Here is a 22,803-nt window from a genome sequence, read left to right as displayed (position 1 = left end):
AAACAATGATTGTGAACAAAGTCAAGAGACCTAGCTCTTTGTATCAGAGCTCTGTTACCAGGAAGAAATTTGATATCTTTCCTATATTTAATGTGTCAATTGTGTTTTACTTAAAGAATGAATCCTTAAAGTGTATTTACCAGTTTTATTGTCGACTTTTTAATTGTACTAAATTCTATTATTAGTGCAATCAAACTAGTTTTTAAGATAAAATTCATTGTTTTCAAATTATGATCTAATGATCATCTGCATTAAAAACACTAAAGGAATTGTTCTTAAATTTGATAGTGTGTATGACCCATCTGGGGATTTATTTAACATGTACATTCTGATTTCATGTGTTTGGAAAGAGGTCTGACATTTTTCTCTTGAGATAGGCTTCTAGATAATATCCATGCTACTACACTCCTGCTTGGTTAGCTGGGATGTTACTTTCTTAAATTGTGTGTGTGTGTGTGTGTGTGTTTGTGAACATATAAAAAGGTGGATGCATCAATGGAATTGGTCTGTGGTTATTAAGTCTGAAGAACTGCCTTGCCCAAAAGCAACCTCTTCTGCAGGTCTTATAAACCATCACATTTAAGAATTGGTTGCTTAATTTCACTTCAACATCTTGCTAAACCTGCTGTTATAAAATTATATGGATCTAATCTCATCCTGTTACTCTTGTAAATCCTAAATTAAAATCCTCATATATATTCTTGGTTCTCAGTGCTTTACAGGACATCTATTTTGCTTAAGTACTTATGATTTTCAAATAGCAGTCAAACTCTCTCCCTCTATATTCAAAATGTAATGATGTTTAATCTTTTGCTAGAGGTTTTAAAATAAGCTTTTTGTGCTATTCAATGTTGCAAGATTCTTTCTTCAAATGAAGAGCCAGCAAGAAATTCATATTGCTTTTACAATACTACTAAAAAAGAAATAACATCCTATTGTTTTTCCTTTAGCACCTTTGGAGTTATAATCTTAAATTTACTCTGAATTCTTTTCATATCTCCTTTCCACATCTCAGTTCTTTACAGGATATATTATATATGTAAAATACCTTATACATTATATAGCACTGAGTAGATACATTAGAACCTAGTACATTGGTTCCTTCCTCTTAAATAATTTCTACTTTTTGTTATTGAATGTTCAAATGTTACTGAACATAACACAACAATATAGTGTAATGAGTTCTCTTACAGCTTAACAATGTTTTTTAATTTTCAATTTCTTTCACATACAGTATAAGCAAGTGGAGCAATACATGTCCTTCCATAAGTTACCAGCTGACATGCGTCAGAAGATACATGATTATTATGAACACAGATACCAAGGCAAAATCTTCGATGAGGAAAATATTCTCAATGAACTTAATGATCCACTGAGAGAGGTAAGATTTATTGCCCCAAATTTCTGTGATACATTGTCATTATTTGTCTTCCTTTTTCATGGGAAATCCTCTACTCCCTGTTATGACACTATTCAAAAGAAAAATCAGAACTAAATGTTAAGATATCTCTTTTGCCTTTATTCTTCATTACATTTCACTCATAAAATGGTTTTTAATTTTGTTAAAAATAGAGTACCAGGAAATTGTTTTTCTAATTATGATCCTCTGCCTATTCTACTTTATGTATCCCTGCCATTCAAAAATTCCTTCTTGTGGTCTCATTGTCCATATCTTCCCAATTATCCACTCTCTTATGCTTAATAAAACTTTGCTTCATATTTTTACTGATGTTTACATTTTTTTGGTTTCCTCTCTCCTTCCCATCTTCATGTTCTCCAATTATTTCAAGGACCCTAATCAGGAAATGCCTACCTACTATGAGAAATTAATTTCTTATTGCCTCTAAAACACTTTTCTACATAAAAAAAACTGCGTCCTTGCCTTTCATTTTCTTTTCATCCCTCCCCCGAGATCTTCCTACTGCCCACTAATATATTCAGATCACTCCTAGGACAAAAGAACATGCTCTTTACTGTTCATATTTCCTTTTTTTTGTATTAAATTCTTTTATTGGTACATTGTAGGTATACAACACAATTACATTTCTCATTGGAAATTGTACCTTTACATAATGCATCTTGGTTCTTATTTTTTCCCTGTTCATATTTCTTACTCTGCTTTGCTCTCTACTTTTTATTATCATTTTTTTTCCTCCGGGGATTTCTACATAATTAGTGTGGTTTGGTCTTCACTTCTTTGCCAGAATTGTTTTCTGGAAAGTTATCAATAACAATGATCATCATTCTTTTTGTTTTGAGCTGTTGGTGGTACATTTTTATGCTACTAAAAGGCACACATCCTGACTTTCTTCTCTGGGCTTCTTTAGCATTGAACCATTAACTGAGCTATTGACTTTCCTTCCTCCATCTCTGAATTTATTCACTTCCTTTCATTTCATACTTTAATTCTGTACAGTTTAGCTCAAAGTTCTTTCTATAAACTCCATTTTCTTAAAAGATACATGATATCCCCTGGCACTATATGTAAGCTCTGTAATTAAATCATTGTTTTCTATCACTAAACCCTTTATCTTTTAAAGTCTGTCTGTAATCTTTCAAGCCATTTGGACTGTCAAACTTTAGTCCCATCTTAAATCTTTTCATTCTGTGCTCTGCAAATCCAGTCACCAAACACTTGGTCATGCATCTCACATCAAAGCCTTGCTTCTCTCTCATACCAACCTCCCTAACTTAATTCCTCTTACATGGACTGTACCCCTCAGTTTGCCTTGCAGACTTTAGTCTGCTTTCTCTAAGTTCCGTTTACCATAGCACTGTCAGGCTAATCTTTTATGTATATGAGCCACTCATTTCTCTGCTCTGAAACCTCCAGTCTTTATAGATTAAATCAAATATAGACTCCTTATACTCGGATTGCATCCCTTCTTCTGCACCAAATTTCTGGATTTCCTTTCCACCATTATCACAAATGTTGCAAACTGGACTATAACCAAAGTGGGAAGTTTGCTGTTTTGCAAAAAAACATTTATAATTTCTTATCTTGGCATCACATATTTTCTAGAAATGTGCCTCACCTGTTGGTCAATATCTAAGTCAAATTAATTCACTCTTCTTTGATCAGATTCCAGATTAAATATAATCTCACTTTGCCCTGATCCGCAGAGCCCTTAACCATAAACTTTGTATCCCTAATGTATAGACTCTGCTTATGTTATCAATGGTTTTTCCACATTTTCACATTACTTTTTTTCCACTTTTGTCTCAAAATTTTCTTAAAAGCAAGACATTTAGTCCCTATCTTTTAATATTTTTGAAATTCTTAGCACATTAGCATAACTTAACTCACATTTTTTATGAGAAAATGATATCTTTTTACTTTAAAATCATTTATACCTTTGTGCTTCTACTAAATAAGTATGTGCAATTTTAAAAATTCATAAAATCATGGGTTTTGAAAATATGATAATATCTATTACTGATATTTTTGTAATGCATTACTCCTAGTCAGTCTTCAGTGACATTAATATGCATAAATCTTTCTGATTTGCAGAATATAATTCAAACTCTATTTTTATAAAATAAAGCAATATTTTATTTGTTTTAAAACATATCATATGCTTTTCTTTATCTCTGTTGGAATACAGATTTTTTTTCTATCCAAATCTTCTTCACTAAGAAGAAGAAACATTGGGTACTGGAACCAGGTTGGCTTCTGAAGGGCCTGGAGATGTTCAAAGGTACAGTGAGGCAAGTGATAGCATGGAGATAAGTGTAACTCAAAAGATAAAGAGCAAAGCGAAAGACAAGGTATTATAAAACTAAAGCTTTATTCAAAGAGGCAGAGAAAAGTTAAGATTTGAGACTTAAAATCTCACAAGGGAATGCAGAAAGCCATGAGAACAAGTACAAAAACAAACCCTAAGAAATTGCATGTACACTTAAGTGTGAAATACTCCTCTGTGATTAAAAAAAATTCCCAACATATTATAAAATGAAGATAACAAGACATTTCTATGTGTTGTGTGTTTTATTTTCTATTACCGCACTATGATTTACATTGATCTTCAGTCAAAACTAATTCATATTTTACTTTTATCTATATCCATAAACAAATCTCCCATTTTCTTAATTCCTACAACCATTTATTCACTGAATTATGTCAAGTTTTCCCCTCATCTGTTCAAATGCCATAGTTCAGAGACTCAGTATTTTTACCTCAACTTAGAAAGGACACTCACAACTTTCTCACTGTCTTTAAACTCAATCAGTTGAAATACATCACATAAGAGGGCTATTATATTGATTATATTATATTCAAATTTAATTTTTACTCTTTTCTTAGAATTTGACCTTGGCTTCCTTTGCTCTGCAGGAAAAAGTTCAGACTCCTTAACATGTCACAAGAAACCCTTTAGAGCCCGACTCCAACTTCATTTCTTCACATTAACACTTCACATTTTTGAAAAAAATGTTGACTGTTTTTTGCTTTTCTTTATACTCTCCTTTCTATCTAAAATCCTTTCTTTCTAGCTTACCTTCTACCTTCTATTAAATACTCTTAGCAGGCATTGCCTTCTTCATAAATTTTCCCTGACCACTCTGTCTCTAACACAGTATTTATCACTTATCAATTTCTTGGCTCTTTTAAGCCTGTATCTCAACATGCTTATATTTCTACTAATCAGCATGTAGTAGGAATTCATAAAATGTTTAGTGAATGAATAGCCTTCATTGATAGACTTATGAATGAAAAGTAGAGTATGACTCATGACTACTCCATAAAGTTAGAGCTGCTACAAGTGGAAGCATGGAATGTTCAGACATTAAACATTTCAAAAAAGTGAAGATATTGTTTATATATTTACTATTTTGTTCTTCAGCTTTTGCTGCTCTGGCATCAGTATCACCCAAGAGCCTATATTTAATATCGTATTGAGTTGAGTATTACAAGAGAAAAGAATGGATAGAATAAGAAAATGAGAAAAGACAGATAACAAAAGTCAATATAACATAAAACTGAAGTCCAAAAATTTCAAACCTTTTAAAAGAAATGTTAAGTAAAATTAACAGTGGGAAATATTTCTTTGGATACTGCAAATTTGGATACTTTCAAATTTGTATACTGCATACATTCTACATTCAAGTTGCACTAGTAGACCACAAGAGGTATCTCAAAAGTATTACAGCATATCATCTTATGTCTTCAAGTTGAATTTCACTTAGAAGATGAGGCATAAACATACACAAAGGTAGGTTTTGGTCACAGTTGTGCTTCTAGTGCCTAGAAAGTGACTTACACACTGAAGACATCGAATACTGACAGAATACATTTCAAATGAGTGATAGGTACACTCAGAAAGAGAAACTGGGTACTTGATACTTACTTTATCATAAAAAATAAAAATGTAGAATGCTTATCTTACACACACATATATGCACACACCTAGAACTGTTAATCATATATTCAATTTTTAGTCAACAACCATGAAATTTTATATCAAGATATTTTATTTTGTTGAGGAAGCTTATTTTTATGAACACATTTTGAATAATTTGAGATGCTAAAATTTAGTTAACAGCAGTAATTGTATCAAATAGAAGAGTATGAATTCAGGAACTAAAAAACTGAAGGCTACAGAACACATTCAGACTCAAAAATTTATACAAATAATTATTTTCTTAAAATAGAATTAAAAAGTAAAACACAATAGTAATGAAAAGGAAAATTATATTGATAATTTAGCCTACATAGATTGTGTTTTGTCAGCCTTTATTTAAAATAAAGTTTTAAAATATTTGAAAACTTTTAAGAATACCTAAGATATAAAATGGCAGTAAAATTCCATTTGGGTGACCTTTGAAGGCTTTTTCAAAAATCTTACAGCATATACATATAATTAATTCAGTTACCAAATATTTTGAAAATACTACTTTATTCTTCTATGTTCATTTATGTGCCAGAATGTAGGTGATGTATCTTTGTACAAATAACTGGCTTGTTCTTAATGTTTAAGTCTCAATACAAATGTTACCTGCTCAAAGCAGCCTTCCTGAGTAGCTCGTCCAAATTAGATTCTAGGAAATTTTTCTACATAACAAGTCTTTCTCATGTGGCACATCACTTTGTTATCTTGTTTTCTTTTAATATTTACGTTGGTGTGTCTACCCTGTCATGTGTACTCAGGATTTTTAAAACAGCAAGCACTTTGTCTTTTTTAAAAATTAATTTTATTGATGTATTTTAGATATGCAATATATTGACATTCATCATTGGAAATTTGTACCTTTACATTATATATATATATATATTTACATTATACATATATAAATATATATATTATATATATATTTATATATATATTCTTTTTGGTATTGGGGATCGAACTCGGGACCTTGCGAGGCAGGCAGGGGAACCACTGTGCTAAATCCCCAGCCCTACGTAATGTATCTTTTTTTTCCCCATTAAGTTTATTGGTACATTTTTGGTATAAAATACAGTTACATTCATCATTGGGATCTTGTACCATTACATGAGTCTCTTGGCTCTTATTTTTTTTCTCCTTCCCTTGCCCTCCTTTCACCCCCCCACCCTTCCCTATTTGCAAAGGCCTTGTTTCCATTTTTTTTCCTCTTCTCATATTTTTCCTTTCCCTTTTTTCCCTTCCCCTACCCCTCCCAATTCCCCTGCTCTTTTAGGCCTTTTCTTCCTGTTACACAATATCAGTTATACATTTTTTAAATTACAATATTAAGATCTAGGAGACAATACCACAGATTTTACAGAATTTAAAAGGATATAGAAAGCATATTACAAAAATCTTTTTTGAAATAAATTTGACAACTTCTAAGAAGTACCTTGGAAGACAAATTAATGAAACTAACTCTGGAGGAAATATAAAATTTGAATAGCATCTATTAAAGAAAGTATATTCCTAGCTTGAAAACCTACCTATATGACAACAGCAGGCTCATAAACATTTTAACTGATAAATTAAATCAAACAATTAAAGCAGAAAAAAGAAGGAACACTTCACCCTTCATTTTAGGAACTCAACATTGTGCTAATCCTAAAACTGGATAAAGATAATAGAAGAAAAAAGTATGAACACAGATAGAAATTTGTTTAACAAAACAAACTATTGGAAGTCAAATCTGGCAGAATGTAGAATGTGGTTTTGTTATAGGGATGGCAGTGTTGGTTCAGCACTGGAAGATCCACCCCCACGAGTCATCATTTTAACAGAGGAAAGGAAAAAGCCATATGATCCTGTCACTGGTTGCAGAAAAAGTATCGGACTAAATTCTACAGCTGTTCATGATAAAAGCTATCAGGAGACTAGAAGTAGAACAGAAACTTCTCAATAGATTAAAGACATGTACTCCATACTTCCAGGGAGAATGCCTTATATAAATAGAGAAGATACAATGCTTTCTCCTTAAGGTGGAGAATAAGGGCAGATATGCTTACTCTTTATCTGTCCATTAAACTTTGAAACCTAGTCCCCACCAAAATAGTCTGGCAATAAAATGACACAACTAGGATAGGATTGGCACAGCAGAAGTAAAATCTTTATATGTAGATGAAATGATCATCTACAGAGAAAATACTAAGAAATCTCTAGGAGCCCCTAGAACTTGTACTTGAATTTAGCAGGATTAGAAAACACAAGGTATGTATAAAAATTCAGGTCTGTGTATACTTTCTATAAATGAAGAATCGGATATTGAAATTTAAAAAAGTTATGTAGGAGTAAAAAGGACCTAGAAAAGTTAAAAACAAAAACAAAAACAAAAACTATTGGAAGACGTTTAGTACCTAATTTTAAGACTTCTTCTAAAGCTACAGTAATCAAGGCAGTGTTGGTGTAAGGAAAGACATATAGATCATTTGAATAAAACAGAGAATCTAGAAATAGGACCACACATATAGGGTCCACTGAGTTTTGAAAGATTATTTAACATTAGAATTTTATAGAATATAAACTCAATTCAAGAGCCAAGGAAGAGATAGTGTTTTCAGCAAATGGCACTAGAACACCTGGTATCCATATATAAAAAATTAACCTCAATCCTTTCTTTCCATACATGAAAATAACTTGACGGGATCTATGAACCTAAATAAGAAAGCCTAAAAGTATAAAACTTTAAGAAGAAATTATGAGGGAAAATATTTATGAATTCAGGTTAGGCAAGAACTACCTAGGATACAAAAGACATGATGTATAAAAGAAAAAAATTGATAAATGAGATTCCATCAAAATTTAGAACTTTAAATGCCATCATTAAAATGAAAAGTAGTCCTTAAACAGATCATATTTACAATGCATATAACCTATGACCAGAATATATAAAGAATTCTTAGAGCTCATTAATAGACAACCCAATTAAAAAGTAGACATAAGAAGATGATAAATAGCCAGTATAGCACAAGGAATGGTGTGCAACTCTAGAATCAGAAAAATACTAATCAGAGGTACCAAAAAAAAAAAAAGATTGAATTATACACTCATTAGGGAGATGAAGTTAAAAGTTTTAAAAGCCTTGTCATGACATTTTCTTTTTGTTGGATTCTCCCCCTTTGAGTTTAATTTGTCACGCCCAGTGGATTCATTCTGCTGGGTTTCCTCGGGTTGTGATCCTCATTGTCTTTTCCTAGGATATTGTCTAAAATTTTTTGGAGTCCCAGTTTGGTATTCATGAAGTTCCTGAGGTGCTCTTTATCATGAAAGTATCTTATTTCTCCATCAATTTTGAAAGATAGGTTTGCAGGGTACATCAATCTGGGTTGGAGGCTGTTTTCCTTTAGGGCTTGCAATACATCACTCCAAGCTCTTCTTGCCTTGAGGGTTTGCATTGAGAAGTCTGCTGTGATTCTGATGGGCTTTCCTTTGTATGTGATTTGTTTCTTTTCTCTCACTGCTTGTAGAATTTTGTTCTGTTGGATTTCTGGAATCCTAACTATTATATGCCTATGTTTAGATTTTTTTTGATTAAGGCTAGCTGGAGTCCTATATGCCTCACTTATCTGTATGTCAAGTTCTTTTCCCCTCCTTGGGAAGTTTTCTGCCATCACTTCTGTGAACAGTTTTTTTTCATATCATCTGCACTCTCTCTTCTTTCTTCATTGACTCCAATCAGTCTTATGTTATTCTTCTTTGCATCGTCTAGCAGCTGCTGGATTGATTTCTCATGTTCCCTTACAATTTTAAAGCAATTTTTCTTTTCCTGGTCACTAATTGCAATCTTATCTTCTATATGTGAAATTCCATCCTCACATTGGTTCATTCTGCTGCACAGACTTTCAATGGAGTTTTTAATCTCTTGGAAATCTGTTTTTATCTGTTTTATGTATTCCATTTGTTTCCTATGTTGAGATTCCATCATGTTCCTCAGATCCTCTATTTTTTTAATCTGTGTCCTCTCTGGATTTATTAATCATGTCTTGCACCATGAGCAAAATCTTTGCTGTTATCTGAGTAATTATTTCTGATTTTATTTTTCCCAGATCCTCTTTTGTTGCCAGTTCAGAGAGTCCGGGTGGTTGAGTATCAGATTGTTCCATCTCGTTTCCCTTTGCGGTTGCTGTAGGTGATCTGGAACTCTGTTTTTGAGGCTTGTTTATGTGTTTTCTCATTTCCACGGGGGGGGTGGGTGCTTCTGGCACTGACACGGCTCACCTTCTCTGTCCTAGGAGCTTGGGATGGTGGTGGGGGAGCTTCCTTCCGGGTGCTGGGACCAGCTGAGCTTCTCTGCCCTAGGAGCCTGGGATGGAGGCAGGGAGCTTCCTTACAGGTGCTGGGACCGGCTCACTTTCTTTGCCCTAGGAGCCTGGGATGGTAGTGGGGGAGCTTCCTTCTGGGTGCTGGGACCAGCTCACCATTCTCTGCCCTAGGAGCCTGGGATGGAGGTGGGGAGCTTCCTTCTGGGTTCTGAGATCGAATGAGCTTCTCTGCCCTAGGATCCTGGGATGGAGGCAGGGAGCTTCCTTTCGGGTTCTGAGATCGGATGAGCTTCTGTGCCCTAGGAGCCTGGGGTGGAGGTGGGGAGCTTCCTTCCAGGTGCTGGGACCAGCTGAGCTTCTCTCTACATAATGTATCTTGATTCTTATTTTTTCCTCATTTCTCTGGCACTTTTTCTTTCTTTAATCCCACCTTAACTCCCATCCACAAAGATTATATACTCAATAATACCTTGTATAAATAAAGAAACTCAAGTTAAATAAAGATCACATACTTGGCACATCATCTCAAGCAATCATTGATTGTTAGCACTTTGAGAGAGTTTTTGGCAATTCTTTTATGCTATATACATAGATAAGAAAATGTGTTCACAATGATGAGGAGCTTTGTTCAGGAGTACAACTTTACAGTTGACTGTGGTCAATATATTTTCTAAAAAATAAAAAGATTCTAAGATGTTATAAAAAAATCTTTATATTACTCCATGATTGTATTTGGCTTATACTCTATATCCCAAAATGTTCTATTTTTCATATTGTTGTTTTTACTTTCTTTTTAAAGATCTCCAGGTTTACATTTTAGGCATTTAGTGAAGAATTAGCCCAGGGAGTATGTATATTTTTCTAATACAGTACAATTATGTTATATAAATGTTCTACCTGATCACTATAACTCAATAACATCTATGGAATATATAGAAAATACTTTTTTTCTCACATTGATATTATTGTGTGTCCCTTTTCTTCAAATTTAGATGTTGTAATTCTAACTCCGTAGGTGAGGTATTAGGAGGTGAAGCTATTGGAAGGTGTTTCTATTATGATTGTGGCTCTTTATGGATGGTATGACTCCTCTTCAAAAGAGGCCCCAGACAGATCCCTGTCCCCTTCTGCTGTCATAAGGACACAGACCAAAAATATGCCGATCCCCAAGAAAGCTCTCACCAGACACCAAATCTTCTGGCACTTCAATCTTGAATTTCCCAGCTCCCAGAACTGAGACAAATAAGTGTCTGTTGTTTATAAGGCTCCTAGGCCCTGATGTTTTTGTTATAGAAGTCCAGATAGACCAAGAAAATTGCCATGCCAAGTCCTCCTAGAATATTACCAATGGATAATCAAACAAGTGTTGCTGGTTGCGAGAACTTCAGGTTGTATAAGATTCATATCATACCCTCGCTTGGCCATGTAACCTGCACATGGAGCTCCACTGGAACTGTCAAGCATTCTGAAAAGTGATTGGATAGATACCTGAAAATTTTTTATCTCACTGTGAGCTAAAAGCAGAGAAACAAGTAACAATTCTCTGGGGTAAAATCTTTTAAGATGACCAACAGAAACTTGCAATTTGAAACCCTATTACTTTATGACATTTTCATTATTTCTAGCTTCATTCTCCAGTTGCTCTGTGGCTGTGTCTTGTGAAAATCATGATTCTGCAGAGCCATACTTCAGCTATCTCTAGGTACCTCCATCCTCCCCTCCCTGCATGATCCAGCTTTCCCTGGAGAATCCTCCTTTTTTTTTTTCTTTCTCATCTACTAATATACTTCTTACTTCCACTGGCTGTTCTGAAATATTTAGTTTCTTTTTTTTATAATTGAAATTCTTCTTGTGATTTTTATCAATGTCATTTATAAGTATGTTTTCTTCAAGCTATAAAATAATGCTGAATGAAAACTGCTATTGAGCAAAAGGTCAGCATCATGGTCTCCAGTATGGTCTTTGTAAAATCCACCAGCCTTGTTTAAATCCAGGACTAACTAGATACCGACTTTAAACCCATATATAGTTCTTCTCTTAAATGATGATACTGATAACTATTTCATGAGGTTGTTGTAAAGACAAAATGAGCAAAATATATAAATATTAGAAAAGTGCCTTCCATATAGCAAATACTCATTAAAATTTAAGTTTCAGTTTTATTGTGATTTGGTGGTGAATTGCAAACAGTCCAGCCCTTATGCCTTTTAGAGTTTAGGGAAAGACAAACATTCAAATAATCAAACATAACTGAATCTAAGTGCTGAGAGAATGATTCAAAAGTACTAGGTTAATATAAAGGAGAATTACCAAGACCAGCCTCACAATGTGTCCATTTTGGGGGAACAATGTCAAACAATGTGCTAATCAGCTCTAAATTTATTTTAACAACCAGATTTTTGGAGGCAGTGTTTTAGTACCAAAACTTGAGATTGAAGTATTAGGATCAGAAGTCTGATGTATGCTTTAGTAAATTCTGACAGTATTTTTGAAAATAAAAACTAATTAGAAAAACTCAGTGAACTATATCCCTCTAATTAAGAGTCTGTTGGAATGTGTACACAGTAAGGTCTATTTTTAACATGATCAGACTTATACTGATATGATGAGAGCAAAATGGCAAAGTTAACAGTCAGGAAAGAGGTTAATGCCCTTCTGAGCCTGTCTCCAAAGTTCAGAACTGATCTATTTTTAAACAATGGAGTGTGAACAGCCCTGGGCTGAAAATAGGTAGAGATCATGTGTCCCAATGGAATATAGAACGTCAGCATATTTCATTTTCACAGAACATGAATTGGGCTTGGAGTGTAATCTTATCCTTCTGACCTTTAATTTGCCCAATAAATTGTTATACAAGAAAGCATAATTTGTATGCATATTTATTTAGTGTAATTCCAAATCTTTTTAAAAAGTACATATTTGTTGATTTATAAAACACCTTTAAAGTTATGTTTAGTTGAAATTAACTAAAACAGCTACAATTATAGCATTGTAAATTTATGCCAATGTCTTAAAAGTCATCAGATTCATGTACAACAGGCATATGTAGCAAAGGACTAAAAAAAATATGTGAGTGACCTTGTGGTGGTGACAGTGTCAAACAAAGAACTTGGTTCTTCTGTTTTTTAACCTAGAGCTTTTTCCATGCATTATTAGATTCTAGAACAGAAACAGTAAAAAACATCTATGGATTTCTTAATGTGTACAAGACATTGATTCAGGCTTATGGGAATGGCAAATTATAAGATGCAATTTTCAGTCACAGAAAAACCGTTTACTACATGCTTGGAGAGACCACACATAGTTTCCAAAAACTGTGATGAAAAAGTGAACATTGATATCTAAAAATACAATATCAATTTCAGGAAGTCTCTTACAGTTAATTACTAGAGAAAGACAGACTATACATATTAAAATTGTTGAAAAAAGAATCAGTTCACACGACCTAGAATAGACTGGAACAGCCTTGCAGGGAAGGGTTTACATTCATTGTGGAAGCATATGTGGAATCAGAATAGAAAAAAAGAGATACAAGATAACATATGGGGCAAAGAAAACGGTAAATAAAAGAGAAGTGTGCACTTGCTAATCCAATCCCACTTTCAGCTTCTCTTTTGATCCAAGGAAGAGGGAAAAGAAATTGAAGAATAAATAGCTTTTCCTTCTACAATCTTTTAGATTGTAAATATGAACATCTTCAAATGAAATACAAGCTTGTTATAATTATTACTGCTTTTCCTGTGATGAAAACCATGTTTTTTTCTATAGTTATAGTAAAATGATGATTATTTTAAGTGATCTTGAGAATAATAGATCTCTAAAATTCAATAATAGAACTCTAAAATAAGACAATTGGAAACCAAACTCGAGTAACCCTGATTGTTACTAACAATTCAATGTAGTCAGTGGTATGTATCTACTAACATAAGATGAGGATGATGTCTATGCTTGGTAAAGTTTATATTTTGCACTGACTCTTTTACAATGAGCAAAATATAAATCTAAAATAGATAATACTACTTTCCATAGTTTTAAATTAGAAGTATTAAAGGAAGTCATGTGTGATACATTTGTCTAGTTTATACAAATCACAAACCAGTTTTCTATCTTTTAAAGTATTATACCAAATTAGCTAATGCACCAACAGCTTCATATTGTTAATATGCAGATTATTAAGATGTCTAAAATTGTATTATTGTTTGATTTTAAAGTTTGATTCCACAGAATATAGATAAAGAAAATGTGTGTTGCTTAGAAGCACTGGTGATGGTGGTGGTGGTGATGATGAATGTTGATAGTGATTTTTAAACATCCACTTTGTGTGGAATAACATACCAAGTGTTGGTTATCGATCATTGGAAAGTAAAATGTTAATATCTAAATTAAAAAAAACAATATCACAAAATGCTTCTGAAATCTTCAGAGTGCCTTAAATTTGAGATTTTAAAATTACTTTTCATATCACAGTCATATATAAGATTTACATACCTCTAATGTTTAGTATAATGGGAAATTAGGGAAGATAAATCTTTTATAGAGAAGTGAATGGCCTTCTTTGTGTATGTGTGTTTCAAATTATCAGACTTTACAATGAGTAAACATTCAGCAAAAAAGTGTGAAAAAGTGGTTAACAATATTATTTCTACAATGATCACTGGCCTAGGAACTCAATACTGATATTAATATGTTTAATATGTTGTTAGCTCCTCTTATAAATTATATACTTTACCTGACATAAATCTGAGCAATTTACACTGGTCAAGTTGAAAGATTGTAAGTACAAAAATCTAAAGAAGGTTAAGAATAATATCTCAAAACTGATAAAAGTAGAAATATTCAACATATGACATATCAAAATTAATACTTCCCAAGGAAAATGAAAGAGAAGTCATATGAAGTATGACTAAGATAAAAAGGCACATAAAACACAATTTTAAACTTTTATGAGAAAGTTTTCACACTAAATCATATACATTAATACTAATTTCAGTATATAGCAATACATGTTTTTGACAGAGGTAAAATTTATCAATATATAAGTTAATTTAAGGGAAAAATATTTAAAATATTTTCAAATATGTGGGCACACATTAGCAAAGCAGGAAAAATCAATAACAAAGAAGCTTATTTGATTGTTACAGTATAATTTATTAAATACTATATCTAGTAATGAGTTTATTCCAAAAATATTTCACTAATTAAAAATGCCAGTTAAAAAAACTAATGTTATGATACACTTCTGTTTTTCTATTATAAATTCTTGATGAATTATTTCACTCATTTTTATTTATTCTAATACTGCATTTTTTATGTTTTTCTAGTAATTATTTTTATATCAGGCCTATGAATTTAATTAATGTACATTTGTCATACAAAATAAGTTTTGAAGTTTTAACAAATTCTATTACTTGCAATTCATTTTCTTGAATTTGAATAAATTTAATTTCTTAAAGCAAAACTGTGGAAACTCCAGGGTTGATCGCTCCCTCAAAAATCTATATATTTTAAATGCAGTGTAGCACTACAGAGTGAATCCTGGAACACAAAAAGAATGCAAGTGGAAAACAAATCAATTACTCAATTACAAAGACAAGGTGGCATTTAATAATGATATGGCAAAGTTGATTTCTTAATTTGATGTGTCTCATGGTAACAGGGATTTTAAAACTTTCAGAAAATTGGGTGAGGGTTATACGAGAGGACTTTAGACTATACAGTAACATTTTTGGGCAATGATGTGCATTTAAGAACAGACTTTTTCTTACTCTCACTGACTCAGAGAGACTTGAAGGGAAGTGGAGCAGACAGCAATTTTCACTACTATGATAAGGGAGCTCCACATGAATGTGCCCTTTCCTTGATTTTTTATAACCTTATCCATTCTCACCACCAGTCTCTCTCGGAGTAACTGTTTATTCTAGGATTTCAAACATTAGCAGTATGGTAATATTATATAATTCCAATTATGAGATCCCTAGAATAGGCAAATATACAAAAGTGAAGTAGGGGTTAGCAGAGTTGGGCGGAAGGACAGGGAGTGTTCTTGGATCCTAGTTTTTATTGGGTATGATGAAAGTTTCATGTATAAGTAGTGGTGATTGTTACATAGCATTGTGAGTATACCTGTGAATTTTGTACTTTAAATGTCCTGTTATATACACTTGTATAAAACTAGTCTAATGACATGGCACTCAATCCTGCATCACTCCTACTCTCCAGAGCCTTTTCCTCTATGCTTCACATTCAATACAGTAAAGCAAAATGCCTTTCCTCTATACGAGTAGCTTAAATTTATTTCTCCTCAAACGCAAGACCTCAGAGCATTTTGAAATGAGTAGTCTGTTACACACCTCCTTTAGAGTGAAGCTAACTAGATTGGTTTCACCACCCCACCACAACCATGCTTTTTGAAACAGTGGTTCTGCTGTCCTGGCAGAGCTCCAGAAGGGCAACTTCATTTGTCTTGTCACATTTATGTAGGCCTATGGTAATAGTTTGCTAGGTCTGCCATAATAAAATACTACATACTGAGTGACTTACATGATAGAAATCTGTTTTCTCACAATTCTGAAGCCTGTGAGATGAAGATTAAGTCCTTGGCAGGTCGGGTTTCTTCTGAGGCCTCTTTGTTTGGATTCCCTATGTGCATTATTTGGCTGCATTTGGGCATTTCCGGTGTCTTTTTTTGTGTTTCCAAATGTGCTCTTCTCACAGGAATATCAGACTGATTTTAGATCCAGTACTGATCTCCTTAGGTCCTTATGCACATGTACATATACTGTTATATACAAGTTATTTCTATTTCCAGTTTGCTGATGATAACAATGAAACTGTGTGGATTATATTATAAAACTTCAAATTTCAAATTCTCTGTTATCTTTTATAATTAAGCCCTCTCATTCACTATATTACATGTATATAATATGTGTGTATATTATAGATAGATAGTACATATATATATATATATATATATATATATACAAGTTCAGCATATTTCTCGACAGTCATTTGCTATATTTTACAGAACACATCAACCTGTTTTTAGCATACCAAATATGCTCCATTCCTACTCTGCAAATCATCCTTATACCTTGGTATGTATACTGTTGGGGAAAAATCATGATGGAACTTACGGAGATCAAATTACTAACCTTGAGCCTCAGACACAGAGTCTCATGGGGCAGCTGAGAAATAAAGTGTCTAATGAACAGTCACTGTCCTTTTCAACATAATTCTTTGACTTTGCCTTTTTAAAAAATACTTTTATTTTTTTTTCTGTTCTTACCTTTTCTCTCTTGTATAATGAAGTCTAAGTGAATGCTAAGATAATTTTTTACTATCTCCTATCATTCTACTTTGTACCTTAACTAAGCAATTATGTTTCTGTGCTGGGAAGGCAAAGCAGTGGGGCCATGCTCAGACAAAATTAATTTCAGACTTCATTTGTATTCATATTGTACAGTTAAAATGTGATTAAATACTTTAAAACCAAATTAGATGCATATGAGCACTATAACTACAGAAAATATTAAATTTTTTGAGTCTTTTACAAGCAAGAAGATTTCAGTTAAGCCAGTTAGATTTTTCACATTTGCATAAACAGAGAACTTAAGCTAATTACCTTTGAATCATAATTTGAAACTATTAATTTAATAATTAATGATATAACTACATTTCAAAATGAGTAATAGTAAAACAAGCTAAAGCCTACCATTATTTAAAAAGCCATTGCTCTCTGTGTTTTTCTCTCCCTGTTGGATTTTTAAGACGTAATATGACTAACAAGATAAAACTCAGTATGGTCATTACAAAAAATGGCAGCAAGGACCATGTCATAACATGGGAAAGAGCTTATGTTATAAAAGTAGAAAAATAAATGTTTAATTTACATTATGATTACAGCTATATTAAGGTATATCTAATAGATTATCTGAAGGGAATATATATTAAATTTCTTTCATGAAGGAGTATTCATGAAACCACATTTTATTTGATGTACTTTAAGCAATATGTATATATCTATTTTTGTTTTAAATCTTTAAAAATATAACTATTGGCTAATACAAAAAATCCTTGTTCAGCCAGGGGTTAGGCTCAGTGGCTCTATGCCTGCCTTGCAAGTGCAAGGTCCTGAGTTCAATCCCTAGTACCAAACAACAACAACAACAACAACAAATCCTTGTTCCTTACTGAGATGGAAATGAAGTAAAATTCAAATTGAGACATTCTATTTAAATTCAACAAATTTTTCTTTTCTACCTCTAATTTTCTTAACTCCACCCCTAAAAATTAAAGATAAATATTTTTTATTACTGTAATTTATCACATATGTTTTGACACTCAAATCATTGAGATGTTGCGGTTAAAGCTTTGTTCTGAAAGTAAAACAGATTAATCCAACTGGGAAATGGTAGCTTATTATTAACCCTTATTATTAGAGATGTAGATATTAAGGAAATGTTTCAATTTATGAAATTGAAATAGGTACTTAACTTATTAGTCATTATTTGAGTAAGTGCTAAAAACCTTATTAAAGCATGAAGATCTGCTTATATGGCTGATTTTCTTATTCGTGCAAACATATTATTTTAGAAGACTGACCAAGCATTACATCAATATAATTGAGTTGGCAATGCTGAGGAGAAAAACATTTTTTTAATTGCCTCTATGAGTTTAATTTTTAAAATATACACATAATTTACAATTCAATTTCTAATTTTTTATCTATCAAACAGTGCAATTATGAGCTCTATGTTTTATTCCTTGACTTTGAACCAAACCCTTTTATTTTATTATTTACAATTATATAGTACTGAATATAAACATGTATAACTTCCTCCTTCAAACTACATTTAAGCTTTCAGATCTTTGCTTATTTTAAGATCCATGGTTTCCACACTTGACTGCTCTAGTGGAGATTTTGAGTCATATCCCCTAAAGGTTTAGATTCAGAGTCTCTAAGTTTGGACTGGAGTCTGGTAAATGGTGTTTTAGAAAAATTCCGTAAATAAGCCCATAAGGATACTGTCTTGCTTTGAAAAATAACAGGGATGAAAATGTCATCTTTGTCAGGACATTGAAGCTCTTTTAGTTTTGTATTGTTTTTCTTTGTTGGAGATTTTCTAACTGAGAGCTCTGAGGGCAATGAATGGCTCAAAGAATACTCTTGAACATGTCCTGTACTTCCCAAGACTTTCTACATAGCACCTACACACATCACCCCACTCTGAGCCCCTTCCGCGCCCTAGCCTGTGTTGGGCACTGAATTGCCATCTCCTGGGGCTGGAAGGCCTGCTCAGAGGCTTCTGGAGAATGAAGCAAACTGGAAATCTTTATTTCAAATTGTAGATTTTTTTTTTTTTTTTTTTTTTTTTTTCCGGTACCAGGGAACAAACTCGTGACGTTGCGCTTACGAGACAGGCGGGGGAACCATTGAGCTAAATCCCTGGCCTGAGTTGTAGATGTTTTTATTTATTTGTTTTTAAAATTTAAATTTTTTTTTTCTCACAAACTTCATGAAGTAAGTGTAGAGGTAATGATTAGGGATGACTTCCTTATAGTTTCATTCAAGTATTAGAATCTAAATCTTATCTTTCTAAGTGTCTAAGTCGTGTTTTGTTGGCCTATAAAAATCTCACTTTTCTTTTCAAGTTCTAAATAAATATTGGAAAATTATATTTCATTCCTGCCTTGCTGAATTAGAGATTAAATGAAATATCTCGCATGAAGTTTATAGAAGTCTAGAAGTGCATTCGACCCATTTCCTTTCCAGATCTTTTTGTATATATCACATTTGTTTTATGGCAGCACTCACTGCCCGATGGAAAGATAATGTGAACCATATATGTAATTTAAAAATTTCTAGTAGCTTTATCTCTAAGATTGTGTTAATAATGTAACTATTTCTTTGAGTTGTTTATAATTAAATGAGAAATTACAAAGCATTTAATAAGCATTTAACCATCATCATCATCATCATCATCATCATCATGCTCTTTTCACTCCATTTAGACCAGAGGAACTTGCCTTCTTTCTGGTTATAGCCCCTTTGAAAATTCAGTGAAAGCCGTTCTCAGTTCACATGAGATACATACAGTACATAGTAGGCCAGTATTTTCATATAACTGAAGTAGGGTCGGGATAGCTACCTACAGTCCATTAAGATCCTTGTTAATGGCCCTTGAACCCTAGATCTACAATGCTTTTTTTATTACTAAATTTTGTGGACATCCAGCCACTGGTACCCTATTTTTTCATCATCTGTGGCTATGACATGTAATTATTAGATAACATAAATTTATATTGACCAAGATGCTTGTTCACCAAAATATTTCTAAATTTTTTAGTGATGCTTCAGGATCTCGTTTGTTTTCTTCTATATTGACATTTTACACTAATTTTCTCGTGAAGCACAGAGGAAATACCTGTCATTTACCTTGCATACAAATGAATGTTGATAATTTAAGATACAATTAACGTCACTTTATTCATGAAAGAAATATTATTTTCTTAGTTTTCAAGAAACTTTTATTTTTAAAGCAGTTTTTTTCCAAGGCAAACTTTGAATCAAATATGATAAAATATAAAGGTATACAAATATACATAACTACATATTATTTAAAGAATTCCACAGAAGTTAATATATTCCCATTAAATAATCTACCATGAAAATGTTCATATTGGATAAAATATGTTATTCATATTTGTTAAATGTAATCTAAGAAACACATCTAAATAAAAAAGTAAAAGGTATTGTCAGATGGATAAGTTTTAGATTAAACAAGTTATAACTGCTAGATATGATGAGGGTTTTTTTTCATTCTAAAGCATATGCAATTGTAAAATATAAAAGTATGAATTAATTCTAGTTGCTAGGCGTTTATGACTTTGATCCAGACCATGGCAAAACCCCATGAGGAGGTTGAATGAGAATAGTCAATTTCTCTAAACATTTTTGAGCTCTGTAGCATGGGCAATGACATGCTTGTACTTCTCTCTAAGCACCGCTGTCTTCTTTTGTATATGGGGGAAAATAAAACCAAATTCAAGTTCACCCTTGATTTTTCTCCCTCAGAAAGAACTGAGATATAATTGTGAAGCGTCTAGCTACAAATGGATGCTTAATAAATCTGATTTCCCTCCTCTTTCTTCTACATCTGTAACTTGTGCTCAGATTAAATTAGAATGTTCCTTTGAGGGCTATAAAGGGAAAACTATGCACACCTACCACTGAAGAGGCAAATGGCTGGAATATTTCCTAAAAAGAAATGAAAAGCAGATACTGATAAGCCATCTAGAAGACTTTCAGCTTGTTCACCCTGTCTCCAACTGTACAAGCTAAATACTGGTCTCTCACTCTTTTCTAGCAGTTCTTTGCTTTCTAGTACAAATATCTCAAAAGCTATTGCCTTAGGTAGAAAGCTAGATAGCCTAATTATAGAAAACAGTAAGATATTAAAGGCAGAAAGTGTCTTTAAAACTGTGGCAAGCTAGAAAATGCATCCCATGTGTAAAAACCATTTAGATACATATTTTAAAAGCCATTGCTCTAGGGGAAACAAAAACAGCTAAAGGTGTAACCAGTAGTTTACTACATCACCATCCTCAAGTGTGCATGACAGACTCCCAAAATGTTTACAATTCAAAGGAACTAACTTGTGGTTAATATCTTAACCTTCAGGGTTTGTAGTGATTTTAGATATTAAAAATAAAGTAACTTCTCAGAATACATCAAACTCAAGTTAGGGACTCAAGCTGTCTGACAAGCCATAGTTCTTCCTGCAAATGTATAGCTAGTGGAGATTACTTAGTTATCTTCTATAAAATGGAGCTGCAGTAATACTTAAGACATAGGATTTTTGTGAGACTGAAATTAGTCAATATATGTAAAACGTTTAAAAGCAATATCTAAACCCCAGCAAGAACTCCAGAAATCTTAGCTGTTTTTATTACATTCATTCTTGTAATTATCCTTTTCATATAGAAACCCCTGTACACTTCCAATTGCTCTTTTGAATATAATTAGCTCAGGCCACTGAACTAGAAACAAAAATGGGACAGTATAACCACTACTCTTGAATAGGGTGTTTTAATGATGAAGTATTGCTTGCTGCAGATTTAACTATACACATTTATTCATCTACCCCTAATATCAATTTAGATGTCTTTAGGCCTAGATAATTGTGAATATCTAGTTCTAGAGGAAGCTTCTAAGTCCTCTACAGACTCTAAAGATAAGATGTGTTGGAGTGTAGGAATTTAACAATGTAACAGCAGCTCCATTTTGTTAAAATTACTCTAATCCATTTATGTAATGATAGTGATTATATTTAAAGATATAGTGTTTAAAACTTTTTAGAAATATACTGTATAGAAGAATAATAATGTATAATAGAGTGGAATTAGATATTTTATAAAATGGAACTTCATAGTGATATTTAAGTTGTCAATATAGAATTACAATGCTAGAGAGAACCTTAAAATATTATTACTGTATTTTTATAATAACCAAATAAGATATTGCTTATACTTTCCTAGGTTCTCATATTATATATGATTCCAAAGTACAGGGTTATGATTTAAAAATCCTTCTAAAAGCAATAAAAATACATCATATCTCATTGTTTCTGGTTATAAAGTTAAACAGACTAGGACATAAATTACTGACAAAATGATTACAATATGAGAAGACAACTCACAAATGAGAAGATGATATTTTCAATACACGCTTCCACAATAATTTTTTTCAAAACTATGGAAATAATACCCTAAGTAGAAAAAAGGGAGGAATTATTTTTACTGAGTGCATCACAAAATAGGATATTCATTTGATCTGAAGAAAGTATGATGAAAGAAAACATGCATAATGACATCACTCATAGAGTGATGAAAATGAAATAAAATGAAATGAAAATAAAAACTACAATGAGAAGAAACTACAATGAGAAGAAACTGCAAAAAAAATCAGATATCTTTATATGTCCAAAATTTAAATCAAATTTTTCCAAGGACATAGTCCAACTGAAACTTCACATATTGCTGAAACGGGAGAGAAATAAAGCAGTCATCTAGAAAAACATTTGTAATATCTTGTAAAGGTAAATAAATATGCCGATTTGATT

General features: G+C 32.5%; 1 protein-coding gene across 1 annotated transcript in view; it reads left to right on the top strand.

Annotated features, from left to right (window-relative positions):
* Hcn1 (hyperpolarization activated cyclic nucleotide gated potassium channel 1) overlaps nt 1-22,803 on the top strand; it is a 401,014-nt gene that overhangs the window by 311,725 nt on the left and 66,486 nt on the right. The window contains exon 5 of the mRNA XM_004848544.4: nt 1,235-1,381. Coding sequence (XP_004848601.1) covers nt 1,235-1,381 — 147 coding nt within the window. The remainder of the gene's footprint in view (nt 1-1,234; nt 1,382-22,803) is intronic.

This window comes from Heterocephalus glaber, unplaced genomic scaffold (genome assembly GCF_053883595.1).
Source record: "Heterocephalus glaber isolate CG9 unplaced genomic scaffold, H.glaber_assembly_v1.0 deba00001538, whole genome shotgun sequence".
NCBI classification, from domain to species: Eukaryota; Metazoa; Chordata; class Mammalia; order Rodentia; family Bathyergidae; genus Heterocephalus; species Heterocephalus glaber.
Note: the sequence above shows the minus strand (reverse complement) of the source record. Positions and strands in the feature narration are given on the sequence as shown.